The 17,858-nt window shown below is 41.3% G+C and overlaps 1 protein-coding gene across 1 annotated transcript in view; it reads right to left on the reverse strand.

The window, feature by feature from the left end:
• trmt11 (tRNA methyltransferase 11 homolog) overlaps positions 1–17,858 on the reverse strand; it is a 78,877-nt gene that overhangs the window by 13,496 nt on the left and 47,523 nt on the right. Inside the window, exon 12 of the mRNA XM_055635658.1 lies at positions 16,947–17,067. Within this exon, the coding sequence (XP_055491633.1) occupies positions 16,947–17,067 (121 nt within the window). The remainder of the gene's footprint in view (positions 1–16,946; positions 17,068–17,858) is intronic.

Here is a 17,858-nt window from a genome sequence, read left to right on the forward strand (position 1 = left end):
TTTCTAGAGTCAGCAGGACATTTTATGTGGCCTTTTACCAATGGATTCACTGCTCTATTGTGCAAATCAATGCAATCAGATAGCTGGAGATACTTTGTGCTAAGATCAGCATTTCTGCTTAAATGTTGCACTTGGATCAAGAATTACTACAGAATGGAATTGACTGCCAAGTGGTTTAGTATGGTGGAATCTTATTCTTGGATCAGAAATGCATTTAGTTAGACCTATGCGCAACCTCTAAATTTGATTTATCTTTTTCAGATGTTAGAGGGTTAAACAGTGTCATCTCTGACCTCCAGTAGTTTGTGCTACTATTATTACCTTAAAACTTACAGGCCCTCTTCAAACGATAACATAATCATTGGTTGAGGTCCCTTACTGCAGTGTTAACCACAAGTCATTTACAGCCCTTTTAAAGACCAGCTGTTTGAAGTGAGAAATGTTTTTTCTCACTTCAAACAGTGAAACCATAGAGTGGTATATGTCTGCAACACGCTGTAAACGTTTGGAAGCAAACATCAGTTGAAAGCATAAAACAACCAAAGAAACTTGCCACAGTGCTTCTCACCTCAGCTCTAAAACTTAAAACAAGCCCTTGACAATTAGCTTCTTTAAAACAAATGACCTAAAACATTGCTCTGGCAATTGCAATATCTAATCTGTTATTAGCTATGCTATTACCATATTATAAACAGGAAAAAGAAAGTACCAGGTAGTGCTGCATTTGCTTGCACTTTTTATAGATTCATATCCTACATTTACTCTGATGGGCCTCAGTTCAGCTTCAGGGTAATTGTCCATGTCTGTTTTTTGTTTAAAAATCCTGTCTTTCTTATCACAGCTTTTCACTGCTTTACATCTGCTGCTGTACAGTAGCTATAGAAACCACTTGTGCAAAATCATACAGCTATAAACATTGTGAAGGAAATATTTCTGACATAAAACTGCTGACATGAAATTGGGAGAACTATATAAAGGGAATGTATTTCTGTAATTAATCCAAAATAAATTTCAAACCAGCAAACCAACATTTAAATGACAATACATTTATAAAACATGATACGCAAGATATGCAAGAAAATATAATTATTAATATCAAAGATTAAACTCTCCACAGGCCAATATTTTGACAGAATCTATCACGCAAAAAAAAAGTTTATTCAAATGCGTATATAATTATAGTTCCGAAGCAAAACTCTAGAGTTCAAACTTGTTGCTGTATTGGTCTTACATATGATCAACAAATATCTTCCCATTTCAGTGCCCACTTCAGAAATGTGCAGAACCAAGAAACATTTCCTTTATGTTAAAAACAAAATTCAATATTTAATTATTTTCTTGGTGATGCCAAAATTATAATACAAGGTTACAGGCAAATTATTTGAAAAATAATTACAAGCATATTCAGTATGCCCTGACTTGATTTCATAATGTTGAAAAATTAATTTTAGTAAATATTTAGTAAACTAGTAAATTGGCAAACATATAGGGACAGATCGGACAAATTTGCAACACTTTCTCTGGAGCATTAGAGGCTGAGCGGAGACCTGAGAGAAGTGCACAAAATTATGAGAGGCACAGATGGGGTAGACGGTCAGTCTTTTTTCCCCCCCCCCAAGATGGAAATGTCAAATACTATTCAGGTAAGAGGGGGAAAGTATGCAGGAGATTTACGAGGCAAATTAAAAAAAAACCCATAGAGAATGGTATATGTCTGCAACACGCTGCCACAAAGATTGATTGTTTTAGATACTATCACGACATTTAAGAGGCATTATGACAGGCACATGAACATGCAGAGAATGGAACAATATTGATCATGTGCAGGCACATCGAGTTCGTTTAACTTGGTAACCTAGTAGGTAGAGTCTGTGGGCCATACAGTTCTATATTCCATGTAAAGGTTGGGTACAGTGGGCAGTTCTCCATACTGCCTATAATGTATTCTCCTACCTCAGAACAAAATCCTTCAATTGCATGCATATTCATACCAGGTCTTTTGTGGCTTTGATACAAATAAATTTGTGAATGACATTGTACTATGGAATTAGCGTGGGTAAAAATTCTGTTAACTTTATAGTAAATCACTTCCTCCAAGTAAGCAGGGTGAACATGCAGCAAAAAGATCCAGCTGGAGGAACTTGGTGGGTTGAGCCTCATCTGGGAGGGAAAGGAACTGTTGATGTTTCAGATCGAGACTGCATGAAGGTTGAAAGTTAAGAGATACAATAGCTGGTATAAAATGGAAAGGGGGAGGGGCATCCCTGCTAACATTTTGGAAAGTCTGACCAAAAGGCTGTCTTCCTAAACTCTGCCTACAAGCAGAAACCGAAAAGCGAGGATACTGTATGGAAAGTTGCAAAATGTTGGTCTGAGGAAACAGATAGGCTTCTACGTGAAGATAGACACAAAGCCGGAGTAACTTCAGGCAGCATCTCTGAAGAGAAGGAATGCATGAGATATCGGGTCAAGACCCTTCTTCAGACTGAAAGTCATGGCCCCTGACTTGCAGTCTGAAGAAAGGTCTTGACCCAAAACGTCACCCATTCCTTCTCTCCAGAGATGCTGCCTGTCCCACTGAGTTACTCCAGCCTTTTGTGTCTATCTTCGGATTAAACCAGCATCTGCAGTTTCGTCCTACACATTTTGCAGGCTCTGACGTGACTGCTTTGAATTAGTGGATTGGTTCAAATTCAAGGACTCTACAAACAGCCTAAATAAGTATCCCACTGCACACGCAGACTTCATCAGTAAGTGTGTCGAGGACTGCAGCCCAAAGAAGTTAATCTGATTGTTTACCAACTGGACCACGTATAAACCATGAGATCCCCAAATAAGTCCAAGTCTGATACATTCTTGTTGAGTGATCCCAACTGATACAGGAAATTGACCTATGACCTATTGTAGGCCATCAGAGATACCATGAGACAATTCCAGACCAAGCACGAGTCCCAGACTAAAGGGCCTGTCCCACAAGCATGCGACCTGCATGCGGCAAGCACGACCAAACCGGAAGCGGGGACCGCGCGGAGGTCGAGTGATCCCCGTACAGGGCCGGTCCCACCAGCATGCGCCTGCATGCGGCGAGCGCGACCAAACCGGAAGCGGGAGCCGCGCGGAGATCGAGTGACGTGAAGTTCGAGCGAAGTCCGCGGGAAGTTTGCGAGTGACGTACGGCGTCGAGACGCTGCGCACGCCCGTCGAGGCGGTGCTTACAGCATCGAGGCGGCTGCGGGCTGGCAGGCCGTTGCCACGCAGAAATTTTTGAACACGGTCAGTTTTTCGGAGCCCCGCGCGATGTCGGGACCAGCTCCGCACAACTCCATACAACTCCGGCGATTGAAGTGGGACCAGCCCCGCGAGGCCGTACGGCTCAAGCGACCACGTTAGGTCGCGCTTGCCACAAGGAGTTGCATGCTCGTGGGACAGGCCTTTAACTTGACACGCGTTGATTGTGGCAAGGCCTCTTGGCAGAATGGGCTACAAAGTGAACTCGGGCAGAATTGCTTGCAACAACACGATCATCCCTGACCAGCTCATTGGCTTCTATGCTAACTTTAAACAGAAATGGTGGAAAGGTGTCACCTGCCCTGACAGCCTTTGGTGCACCTGTACCCGTGGTCATCATTGCAAATGTCAGATCAGCCTTCCTGAGAGTCAACCCATGGAAAGCGACAGGCCAAGATGGAGTCCCTAGCTGTGTCCTCAGAACCTACGTGTACCAGCTGGCAGGGGACTTCTGTAAGCTGAAAACAAACGTATTCAGGCCAGACATTACTCATTATCCACTTATATATCATCACTGACCAGTCTGGAACTATCTCATTTTGTTTCCTGCTTAACTCTGGGGTTATGTACAAGCAGATACTGTGCTCTAGTGATAATAATTTTCTTTCTTCTCTGCATTACTTTGTATCTTATCTTTGTTTTAAAGCAATGCCAAAGTCACTTTAATCAAGTAGTGTTCTATTTAATTACATTCTACTATTTGCAGGCATGTAAGTTAATCATTTAACACTCAGTCATTATCACAGATATCCAAATTCCACTCTGTATGCAAGTAGTTTTACTTTGATGTAACAGTCACACAAAGCAGTGATTACCTCCCACCTATATCTGCAGCCTTCATAGATAGAAGACACATTATGAAAATTGCAACTCCAAAGCTGAAGAAAATATCAATTTAGGTGTGCCTTGTCTAATTCTGTGCATTACTTCATTCTTTAATTTGGATTATCTGCCTCTACCGTGATCCTGTTCACAATTTGAACAAAGTTTTGCACCACCCCCTTAACTGGTTATTCTTAATCTCACATAGAGATTGTGAAATTAGTTCCAGACTTTATGATATCGGTCCATGGCTACTGGATTGGCATTAAACCTTTTTAGTGTTTTAATCTCTTTAATCTCTTTTTAATATCTAGATTAAATGGCCTGAGGAAACACTTTTTCACACAGAGAGTTGTGAGTTTATGGAATTCTCTGCCTCAGAGGGCGGTGGAGGCCGGTTCTCTGGATATTTTCATGAGAGAGCTTGATAGAACTGCAAGCTAACTTGATGAACTGCAAGCTAACGTTTTTCACATGTATGAATACCGGACTGCTTCCATTCTTGCTTTCACTGAAACATGGCTGACTGGGAGTGACAACAGTGACAGCATGCACATAGATGGCTTCGGGTCTCCTGTAAGGTTAGACCGTGATACTGAACTGACTGGCAAGCACCATGGCGGTGGTGTCTGCCTCTACATCAATCCACGCTGGTGCAAAACAGTTGTTGTCAGAGAAGAACTGTGCAACCCTGACATTGAACTCTTGGCAGTCTCCCTGCGTCCCTTCTACTTTCCCAGGGAATTCCCACAACTGTTTTTCATTCTGGTTTATATCCACCCCAGAGCAAATGCATCCACTGCTACGGAACATATAAGAAATATGCTCGACAGACTCGAACTGATATCTCTGGACGCCCCCAGATTCATCATGGGTGACTTCAATCACTGTTCAATTGACAAGTCACTTAAAGGATTCTACCAGTATGTCAACTGTACCACCCGTCTAGGGAAAACACTGGACAAATGCTATGGGTCAGTCCCAGACGCCTACAGAGCCGTCTCCCTCCCTCCCCTAGGCTCTGCTGACCACAGCAGCATACTGCTCGTTCCTGCCTACACACCTGTGGTAAAGAGAACAGAGAAAGTCATCAAGGACATCAAACGGTGGACACCGGACAGTATTGACAGGCTTCAAGGGTGTTTTGAAACCACAGACTGGAATACCCTCACATCCTCCTCCACCAACATCAGTGAGCAAGCGGATATAGTCTCAGCATACATCACTTTCTGTGTAGACAATATTATCCCCTCCAAGAAAGTCACAATCTTCCCTAACAATAAACCCTGGGTGACTAAAGATCTAAAAAACATATTGAATAAGAAAAAGAGAACATTTTTTACCGGTTCTGAAGTTGAGAAGAAGGAGGTAAACAGAGAGGTCACGCGGGCCATAAAAATTGCCAAGCTGAAATACAAGAACAAAGTGGAGCAGACCTTTGGAAAAGGGAACCTCCGTGCGGCTTGGCAGGGCCTCAAGAACATGGCAGCAGTGAACTCTGTCTCTACCAGCCGCAAGCCCATTCAGGTAGCAGGAAGCAGCTTCACTTCACTCCCGAATGATCTCAACTCCTTCTACACCAGATTTGAAAAGGACAATAGCACCCAGCTAGAATCAATCGTCTCCACACTCAGACCTGATGACTCCGGCCTCAACATCAACATATTAGAGGTGGTGAGAGCCCTCAAAAGGACTAAAAAGAACACAGCTCCAGGGCCAGACAACATCTGTGGGCGGACCCTATGGCACTGTGCTGAGCAGCTGGGAGGTGTGTTCCAGCATCTGTTCCAGGGCTCTTTGACCAGCAGCACAATCCCCGCGATGTGGAAAAACTCAACAGTGATTCCCATCCCAAAGAAGGGCACCACCAAGGTCCTGAATGACCTTAGACCGGTGGCTCTCACCTCCCTGATCATGAAGGCCATGGAGAGGATCATCAAGGAGCACATCACCAAGGCAACTGGCTCGATGATGGATCCATTGCAGTTTGCTTACCAGGCTGGCAGGGGTGTCGATGACGCAAAAATATTCATCTTAAACACCATCCATAAGCATCTGGAAATCCCCAAGGCCACAGCCAGACTTCTGTTTGTAGACTTCTCATCAGCATTCAACACCATGCAGCCACATATTTTGGCTGAGAAGCTCATCACCCGCTTCCACCTCAACCACCAACTCACTCTGTGGATTATAGACTTCCTCACCAACAGATCACAGAGGGTGTTGGTGAACCACACCTTGTCCGACACCCTCTTCACCTTCACTGGCTCTCCACAAGGCTGTGTCCTTTCCCCACTTCTCTTCATTCTCTACACTGATTACTGCAGATCCACCCAGCCAAACTGCCACTTTGTAAAATTTGCTGATGACACAGTTCTCCTGTCTCTTCTTCCCAGCCACACACAACATCACAGCTCAGCCCTGCAGGACTTTATAGTATGGTGTGAAAAGTCTTGTCTTGAGCTAAATATAAGCAAAACCAAGGACATGATTGTGACTTTTTCCCCCCAACAGAGACAGATGGCTGAGGCAGCCACCACTATCATCCAGCAGGAGCCAGTGGAGATAGTGGAGGTATACAAATACCTGGGAACAGCCTTCGACAACCTGCTAAGGTTTTCCTCTAACATAGAGGAAATCCTTAAAAAGTGCCATCAGAGACAGTACCTACTCAGGGAGCTGAAGTCATTTGGGATTAACAAAGACATTCTCACTACATTCTACTACGCATTCATTGAAAATGTAATAACCTTCTCTTTCACTAGCTGGTTCCACTCCATCACCCTGCAAAACAGAAACCGCCTGTTGAATGTGGTCAAGGTCTGCTCAAAAATCATTGAGCAGCCCGTCCGAACTCTCACTGCCCTATGCGACCAACAGTCTGTAAAGTTAACACGCAGGATTCTTCAGGACCCCTCTCACATCCTGTTTCCTGAGTTTGAGTGGCTCCCCTCAGGACGCAGACTCCGCTGTCCGGGTTGCCGGACACAGAGGAGGAAGGCAACCTTCATCCCCAGGGCTGTCCAGCTTTTTAATGCTGATCACTGACTCATGAACATATGAAATGAAATAACCTTCTATATGCACTTTTTAATTGAAGCACTTAGGAAGCACTTTAAAACTATCACTATGTGTTGAATGTTGATGTGCGGTGTGTGTTGTGTGATTGTGCAGTGTGTCTGTGAAATGCGTGTGCTGGTTGATTGTGCAGTATGCGTGCTGCTTATGTTTGTTGATTGTGTCCCTTTTTAAAAAGCTACTGTAATGCGCCTTTTTAAATTGCCCCTCGGGGACGAATAAAGTGCTTTGAATTGAATTGAATTGAATTGAATTGAATAGGGCTCTTAAAGATAGCGGAGTCAGGGGATCTGGGGAGAAGGCAGGAACAGGGTACTGATTGTGGATGATCAGCCATGATCACATTGAATGGTGGTGCTGGCTCGAAGGGCGGAATGGCCTACTCCTGCACCTATTATCTATTGTCTATAAATCTAATGATATTATCTAAATATGGCTTAACAAAAATATAGTGTGAAATAAAAATAGAAAGTGTTGGAATTACTCAACAAGTCTGGCAGCATCCAAAGAGAAATAGAGTTTACGTTTCAGATCAATTACTTTTCTTCATAATTAGTAAAAATTAGAAATTAAGGAAGATTTTTTTAAAGATGCCAAGAAAGGGGAGGGCTCATACAGCTACACAACATGAAAAGAAGCTCTTCGACCCAACACCTCCACACCAGCCAAGTTGCCAAACCGAGCTACTTCCACTTGCCTAAGTCTGGCACATGTCCACCCAAACCTCTCCCAGTTATGTACCTGTCCAAGTGTTTTTTAGGTGTCAGAATTGTGACCTTTCTACCATTTCCTCAGGCAGCTCTTTTGATATACGCACTACCCTCTATTTGAAAAAGATGACCCACAGGTTCCTTTTAAATCTTTCCACTTTCATCTTAAAATTCTGGCCTCTACTTTTAAAATCCCCTTTCCTGGGAAAGAGACTGTGCCTTTCCACCTTATCTGCATCCTTCTTGCTTTTCTATACTTCTATAAGGCCACTCCTCAGCCTCTTACTCCAAGAAAAAAAGACCCAGCTTATCCAGCCTCTCTTCATAACTTTAACTGTCCAGACCCTGTAACATCCTCGTAAATCTTTTTTGTACATTTTCTAGTTTAATGTCATCATTCCTAGAACAGGATGACCAGATCAGTATTCCAAATGGCAATGTCTTGTATATCCTCAACATGATGTTTCACTTCCTGTACTCCCCAGGATTTCTCTGTTCCACAACATTCCCCAGGGACCTAACATTCATTGTGTAAATCCTGCCCTGATTTGTCCAACTAAAATGCACATCTTTTTGTCCGATTTGTCCATCTGCCATTCCTAGGCTCATTGGCCAAGTTAATCAAAATACTGTTTTAATTATAGAGATGCTTCTTCACTGTCCACTACACCATCAATTTTAATGTAATCCACAAACATTAACCATTCACATCCAAATCGTTAATATAAATAACGAATAATAGTGGACCCAGCACCAATCCCTGTTGCACACTGCACATTATAGGCCTCCAGTAATGAAAAGCCACCCTTAACCACCACCCTGTCTCCTACCTTTAAGCCGATTGTAGAAAGCAAAGGGAATGTCTGTGATATGGCTGGGACAGTAATGAAGCACACATTACATCTGAAGAAACCATAAGACATTATTAAGGTATGACTGAAAAACATTTTTTAATGACTAAAGTAATTGAAAAAATAAAATTCTACAATCATACACAACTATTGAATGGAACCAAGACACCAACATAAAAATATTCATGTAATGAAAAGGAAGTAAACTATTTAGCCGAATAATGAAAGGCCTGGATACAGTGGATGTGAAGAGGATGCTTCCACTGGTGGGAGAGTCTTGGACCACTCTAGGGCACAGCCTCAGAATAAAAGAATGTACATTCAGAAAGTATATGAGGAGGAATTTATTTAGCCAGAGGATGGTGCATCTGTGGAATTTATTGCCACAAGCAGCTGAATAGAGCAAATCTTTTGCATATTTTTAAAGCGGAGTTTGATCGTTTTTTTCCGAGTTGACTGTGCCTGAACCCCTCTGTCGGTGGATCACCAACTTCCAAATAGACAAGAAGTAGCATGTGAGGCTGGGAAAGCACATCTTGGACCGGCAAACGCTCAGCATAGGAGCACCGCAAATCTGCGTACTCCCTCCTCTCCTCTGCTCTCTCTACACCAACGACTGCACCTCCACAGACACCTCTGTCAAGCTTCTCAAGTTTGCGGACGATACAACCCTGATTGGGTTGATCCAGGATGGGGAGGAATCTGCCTACAGACAGGATGCGTCACAGCTGGCATCCTGGTGCCATAGCAACAACCTAGAGCTCAATGCTCTTAAGACAGTGGAATTGATTGTAGACTTTAGGAGAGCTCCCCTCCCCCTCGACTAGCAGCATGGTCGACACGTGGTGCTAGGAGGTCCAATGAGGTCACTGGAACTCTCCTTCATGCTCGAGGGAAGTTCCCGAATACTCGCGGCCTCAGCTAGGTTGTGGGAAAGTTTTCAGCATCTTGTTTTTCACAGGTAAAACAAACAAAATGCTTCAGCTTCATCTTGAATCCCAAGTAATTAATGGTATAAAAGAAGAATTTCCTGATAATGTCTACCCATCCAAATAGGTATTTTTTGGAATCATTATAATGTCCTCTGCTGAGAATCAGTGGAAAATGTAGATATAATGTTAAATATGCACCAAAGATGCCTTCTGCATTTGTGCCAAAAACATAATCTAAATATTAGTGCTGCAGTTTAAGATAATCTCAATAATTTAATTTATTTGCTGAGAAATAAAAAAGGGCCTTAAACAAGTTCTTCAGTAAAATCTCTGCAACCTAGGTTAGCACAGGATTGTCTAATTTTTCTAACAGTGGCTACTTTTCTGCACTGTTGATTTAGAATATTTATTTTCTACCCTCTGTGGTCTTTATATTGTGAAATCCTTCAGTCTTAGTAGTTGACACCAAGTTCCCTCTATCAGTGACACAATCCATTGCTGATTGCAATTCTAGTTACTGTTCAATGGGATACTCAAGATATTGATGATGTAGATCTCTGTAACGGCTGTGCCTTCAAAAGTCAGGGGGACATCATTATAGTCTCTCTCGCTGGTCATGATTTATTCCCTGACATCAAGATAGTATGATTGTTATATAACGCTTGTTTCTACAAGTCTCAATTTTATTCTGGTTTTGTACGAGGGTTCCTTTTCAGACAAGTTGCAAATCAAGTTGAACGCTACATAATCAGCCAAGATGAACCTGACTGCTGATTTTACAATACCAGTTGATCTATGAAAATTAGGCAGCCATGGCTAGATTGGAATGTATTAAATAATTTGTTGTTTTTTTTTAGAACAATACAGGGTTGATTACATTAGATCAGATTCATTTATTGCCAATTAAAGGCCAATTAATTTATTGCCACTTTCTCATCCATTCCCCACACACGGGGCAATTCACACAGGCCAATTAATGTACAAATCTGCACTTCCTTGGGATCTGGGAAGAAGCCAGAGCACTTGGAGGAGGACAGGAAGAACATGCAAACTCCACACAGATCGCACCCGAGGTCAGAATCAAACCCGGATCTCTGATGCTGTGAGGCAGCAGCTCTACCAGTTGCATCACTGTACTGCCCAGATAAGATTCTGAGGAAGCTTGGCAGGGTTGATCATTAAGGATGTCTCCCCTGGGGAAATATAGAACTAGATGGCATAGTTTCTGAATACACAATAATTCCTGTAGCTGTCATTAAATATATTCAAGGCTGCGACAAACTTTAGAACTGCAAGTGTGCCAGGAGTTATAGGGAACATGCAAGAAATCAGAGTTAAAGACATAAAGATATCAGACATGATCTTAATGAATGGCAAAGCAGTCAAAAGGAGCTGTGTGGCCTATCCCTAGTTCTTGCATTTTTACCTTAATCAGAATCAATTGTTTTTTCCATGTAATTTTGCAGGTTAGCCCTCTTCTTAATTGGTTTGGAAAGTTGCAACAGTTTCCGCTTTCACCACTTTTTTCAGATCCTTTCCCATTTGAGTGTGAAAATACGATATCTCTATTTCCTGCCTAACAATAGACGAGACACAGTGGTGACCATTCGGCCCCTCGAGCCAGCACCACCATTCAATGTGATCATGGCTGATCATCCACCATGAGAAACCCGTTCCTGCCTTCTCCCCATATCCCTTGACTCCGCTATCTTTAAGAGCTCTGTCTAGCTCTCTCTTGACAGCAACCAGGGAACCAGCCTCCACTGCCCTCTGAGGCAGAGAATTCCAGAGACTCACAACTCTGAGTAAAAAGTTTTTTCCTCATCTCTGTTATAAATGGCTTACCCCTTATTCTTAGAAACATAGAAAATTGGTGCAGGAGGAGGCCATTCGGCCCCGAGCCAGCACCGCCATTCATTGCGATCATGTCTGATCGTCCCCAATCAATAACCCATGCCTGCCTTCTCCCCATATCCCTTGACTCCACTAGCCCCAGAGCTCTATCTAACTCTATCTTAAATCCATCGCGTGATTTGGCCTCCACTGCCCTCTGTGGTAGGGAATTCCACAAATTCACAACTCTCTGGGTGAAAATGTTTTTGCTCACCTCAGTCTTAAATGGCCTCCCCTTTATTCTAAGACTGTGGCCCCTGGTTCTGGACCCGCCCAACATTTTTCCTGCATCTAGCTTGTCCAGTCCTTTTATAATTTTATATGTTTCTATAAGATTCCCCCTCATCCTTCTAAATTCCAGTGAATACAAGCCTAGTCTTTTCAATCTTTCCTCATATGACAGTCCCGCCATCCCAGGGATCAATCTCGTGAACCTACGCTGCACTACCTTAATCACAAGGATATCCTTCCTCAAATTAGGAGACCAAAACTGTATGCAATACTCCAGATGTGGTCTTACCAGAGCCCTATATAACTTCTTAAACTGTGACCCCTGGTTCTCCCCCAAAATCAGGAACATGTTTCCTGCCTCTAGTGTGTCCAAACCCTTAATAATCTTACATGTTTCAATAAGATTCCCTCTCATCCTTCTAAATTCCAGAGTACACAAGCCCAGCTGCTCCATTCTATCAACATATGACAGTCCAGCCATCCCAGGAATTAACCTGGTGAACCTACGCTGCACTCCCTCAATAGCAAGAACGTCCTTCCTCAAATTGGGAGACCAAAACTGCACATAATACTCCAGGTAACTCTATGCCAACCAATTTTCTATCCATGTGAGCACCCTACCCCCAATACCATGTACTCCAATTTTGTCCACTAATCTCCCATGTGGGACTTTATCAAATGCTTTCTGAAAGTCCAGGTACACTACATCTACTGGCTCTCCCATGTCCATTTCCTAGTTACATCCTTAAAAAATTCCAGAAAATGTCCCCCTTCATAAATCCATGCTACTGCTATCCAAATGTGCCGTTATTTCATCTTTTATAATTAACTCCAGCATCTTCCCCACTACCGATGTCTGGCCAACTGGTCTAGAATTCACTGTTTTCTCTCTCCCGCCTTTCTTAAAAGGCCTAACGCCTTTTTTTTAACACCTTTCTAACGCTTTCCTCAATTATTTAACCTGGTTACCAACTGCTATGGCAGAAGAAATAGTTTATTTCCAGCTATACTATTGAAACACAATTTTTAATACTTCTCTACAAGGTCCCCCATCTAACCTTCTCAAGTATTGCATCTACCCGATGGAGACACAAGAGCCTGCAGAAATTGGAGATCCAAGATTTCAGTGCCTTGAATGATATCTATCAGACTCCGTTTGATATTCTTTGATTACGTTTGTAAATATTTTTTTGTTTTTAACATGTGGCTACCTGCACTCAACACAATGTATATTATAGTAAAACATTAAATATCACACACCCTCAGGACTTCACTGGTGCTGTACTAGCAGATATTCCAGACCATTGAGTGTTGTTACTTGCTTTATCCAACACACTGAGTTTTTAAAAAAAACATTTTCAAATGAGTCCAGTGCATTCAAAGGGAATGTGGGAAATAGGACCTAGTAAATTTCACGTTTGTGATCATGGCTCCTGTCACAACCTCTCTAACCTTTTGAATCCCTGGTATTCCCGAACCCAGCTCTGACCATATTCCCAGCCCCCAGTCTCTATAATAATCAGCCAACCCTGCCAGGGTTAGAATAACGGAATAGAATAAAGACGTTTTTATACATCAGAGCATGAGCTACATGCTGCACTATCAGTATTTCCAGATAATCAGATACAGGTACTGGATTACTGAAGTAGTGAAATGCAGCATTTATGCTTAAATGCCAGAGCTACACAGTTAATGCTGTCCTTACTGATGCAATAAATTGGCTCATTATGTAAAATCAGTAGAATAAAGAAAATGACTGATAGGGCATAGAATTTAATTCATGTCATTGTGTTAACTTGAAGATACAGGATCCTTTGATCAGGCTTTCATAATCCAGATAATGAATCTAATTCAGATAACAATCAGAAACCATAATGACCTAAACCGTATGATTTTTATTAGCTGATGAATATATTTCAGTAATTTTCTTTCAATATTTAAGCATTTTCACAATGTTGTTAAATGGATAACGTTTTGGAGTGCAAGGCCAACCAAAATGTGCTTCCAACACAGTGGTCATAGCCAGCACATATTACTGTTGAAACACATGGGAAAGCATACAAAAGATCAAGAACAGTGTGTGCTGGAATCAGTGGTTACATCTGAAACAGCAATAAAGGGCAATTTATAATTTTATATAAATAAAGACAGATTTTAACAACCAGTACCCATGAAATTGAGTAAAATCTGCCAATGGCCAGCTTTTATTAAATGCTCGCATCAGAGACTGGTATAATTCATAATTTATGTAACATTCAGAGTGTCAATGGAGATGACAGTACAGATAACAAATGGGAAGCAATGATCAAAATTTAATCTACTTGCTGGTTTTGTTCATGCTTTAAGCAAATCGCAATCATTCAGCAGCAGTTTAATTAATTCACCTTCATGCAAGTGTAAACTTGAAGTACATTTCACACTCAGCTCAAGTCAGCCAATTGTTTCAATTGATATCTTTACCCAACCATGAACGAGCTTTTTCAGAGTCCACTTACAGGGGATGACAAAGTGGATTCATAAGGAGACTGATTGCAGCTCCCATATGGAAATAGTCCATAATAAAAGCAGGAATGAAAATTGGAAATTGGAGGTCGGGGAGGGAGGGAGATTAAATTGAAAAAATGAATGTCGGTGTGTTTCCCACTGTTCTCTGACCAAGAAATGCCAAATGACATAGCTGCCTAGCACAGTGAGATTGGCAACTAAACTACATGCAAACAGGGGACACATTCCAGCCCTTTTACTGCAGAGGGATCCGAATGAACAGTCTGGCATCTGCATCTTAAAATTAAGTAAATCCCAGACTAGACACACAAGTAATATTTCACTTTAAAATTCCATTCATCGTCTCAATTTACTACCTCCCAATCTGCAGAGTTTTAACGTAACGCATTCAATAACTCCCACTGATAGAGCATCCGTTTTAAATTCGGCTTTCCTATCAGGGTGGAAATCCATCCGGTAGCAAGATGGTAAAGGAAAGCACATATCGGAAGACACAATGTCATCTTGGGATTTCTGACTATATTTAGCAGGAGCAATTTCAAGTCATTCATATTAAAATATTGCTACTGAAAAAAAAACAAGCCCCCGACGTCAAACCCAGAAAGATGATTGGTTGAGAATGTGAAAATAACATTGAAGCTTCTGTCTTGATGAATCCCATTGGGACTGGGCTAGCAAATGTGTGGAGCATCTGGAGAATCATGTGAAGTTTGGTCCCGAGTGATGATCACAGACTTATATCTCTGAAACCTTCCCATCATTTTAACAAAACCATTGTCATCAATGGCAAATCTCCTCCACTCTAACTTATGCTAAAGTCTCACTCATACTAGGAGGGCACTTTGCAAAAACATTTATATCAGAAATCAGAAATAAGAAAACATTTAAAACATGAATGAGTGGGATAACATATGACGAGCGTTTGACGGCATTGGGCCTGTACTCGGTTGAGTTTAGAAGAATGAGGGGTGATCTCATTGAAACGTACAGAATAGTGAAAGGCTTAGATAGAATGGATGTGGAGAGGATGTTTCCACTGGTGAGAGAGTCTAGCATTAGAGGTCATAGCCTCAGAATTAAAGGACGTTCTTTTCGGAAGATGAGGAATTTCTTTAGTCAGAGGGTGGTGAATCTGTGGAATTCTATGCCACAGAAGGCTGTGGAGGCAAAGTCTTTGGATATATTTAAGGCAGAGAAAGATAGATTCTTGATTAGTACAGGTATCAGAGGTTATGGGGAGAAGGCAGGAGAATGGACTTGGGAGGGATAGATATATCAGCTATGATTGAATGGCGGAGAAGACTTGATGGGCTGAATGGCCTAATTCTAGTCCTATCACATGATCTTGCAATATAATGGAACGATGAAGTGTATTAAAATGGAGTTGAAATATTTACAGCTGTCTAAAACGTAAAAATAACGTTAACAGTGACTGTAGGAAAGACTAGCTTAGCAAAGATGCCCATCATGATTCGTGCAATATATCTATTTAAAACAAGTCTAAGATATCATGTTACATTTTTAATAAAGAAATCTTATTTTCAAATTGCAAAGCAGAAAAGCAGCCCGAGGCAAACAGCATCAGAGCTAACATAAGCATCTCAGAATAATACGGCTCCTATTACATTTCACTAAGGCTTCATCCACATGAAATACCAATTTCTTGGATAAAAAAGGTCCCTTGTGTCTTATTAGATTTTAAATTAATTGTGGTCTGAGCAAACAGCAACATTAACACTCGCCATTGGCTACAAGAAATACACTGGAAGATGCTGCTGCAAGAGTGAGATAAGAAGAGAAAGTACAAAAAGAACAAAAATCCAAGTACTTTGAAGCTTTGAACACTATTTTTCAGTCAGAAAATCAGGAGAAAAAAATGCTGGGAACTAACTACAGACAGACAATTCAACTGTAGTTGTTTTCCAAAGCAGAAAACTGCAGGTTCTTATCCGGGAAGACCATTTGGGCCATTGAATCACTCTCAGATCATATGCACTCTACCTAGTGACCTCACTTGTTCTATTGGGGAGAATTCTTGGGAGTTTTTTGTTGCTCACTCAAAATCAAATAAAACAAAATTCATGAATATCCCAATTAAGAAGATAAACCTTCAAGTTCTAGAAATCTAAAGTCAAGAACGTGCTATCTGTACTTTTCACACATACCGACCCGAATGGGTTTTTTTCTGCTCTGGAATATCTGATTCTGCATCCAACAAAGTTAAACTGTACATATTGTGTATCCTGAAATGGAACATCCCAACACTCAAACATCTTTGCACAAAAACATCTGATTTTCCAAACTGTTCCGACTAAAGATTTTTCCAATTATTTTAAAAAGGAATTAAAGAATTTGAGATTAAATTGTGTGAAGGGGAATTCACATAACAACTAGACAGGAGAAAACTATGTCGCTGATCCCAAACCTGCTTGAGTATTTATGCAAGACTCATCACACGTTCAATAATATGTACATATTATTTTCTCAATACACATATAATGTAAATGAAATCATAATTGTAATTTTTTTCCTTAATCATATGATGAAACACAGAATTAAAATTCCTTTTCATGTAATCTTTTTCCCCCCACAGTAAATAAAAAAACATAAGATAAAAAGAAATTGAACCTTCATACCTCAAATTCTTTCACCTTTTCCATTGTTATTAACTGTCGTGATGTATGAGCTGTTAGAGTCTGTTCACAGTTACTAATAAGTTTCAGGCAAGGATGCTGAGGGATAACATCTTCAGTGTAGCTGAAATAAGATAAAATAGACAAAGTGAAATGTAGTCTAAGGAATGACAATTCTACAACAGAAATCTTTGGCTCTGTTCATTCCATGATGTTTACCTAATATTTACATGCATTAGCGGGAAGACAACTGGTGTAGGTCAAACAATGCAGCATCCAAATGGTACAAGAGTGGAGTAGTTTTGACAAGGCCACAATTTTACCCTGCATTTTCTGCTGTTGTGATCCAGCTACTCCTGTTATGGTTTTAGTACTAAGTGGGGGGGGCACAGTGGCGCAGCGGTAGAGTTGCTGCCTTACAGCGCCGGAGATCCGAGTTCGATCCCGACTACAGGTGCTGTCTATACGGAGTTTGTACGTTGTCCCCGTAACCTGCGTGGGTTTTCGCTGAAATCTTTAGTTTCCTCCCACACTCCAAAAGAGGTACAGGTTTGTAGGCTTTAATTGGCTTGGTAAATATAAAAAGAATTGTCCCCAGTGTGTGTAGGACAGTGTTAATATGTGGGGATCGCTGGCTGGCACGGACCCGGTGCGCCGAAGGGCCTGTTTCCATGCTGTATCTCTAAACTAAAACTGCTAATTAGTATAATCTGTGAATTCCAATGCCATCTTTTTTCCATTTACATGCTATAGTTAATTACAAATTCAAATGCACCTCTTGGCGAGAATGCATGATACTTCTTCCTCATTTGTATTTATTTTTAGTCACCTTGAAGTGTTTCCTCAACAAGGAGGTCATCAATACAATGAGTGTATTTAAATCTTGCATAAAACTTCAGTTGAGCAACATTTGGA

This window comes from Leucoraja erinacea, chromosome 5 (assembly GCF_028641065.1).
Source record: "Leucoraja erinacea ecotype New England chromosome 5, Leri_hhj_1, whole genome shotgun sequence".
NCBI classification, from domain to species: Eukaryota; Metazoa; Chordata; class Chondrichthyes; order Rajiformes; family Rajidae; genus Leucoraja; species Leucoraja erinaceus.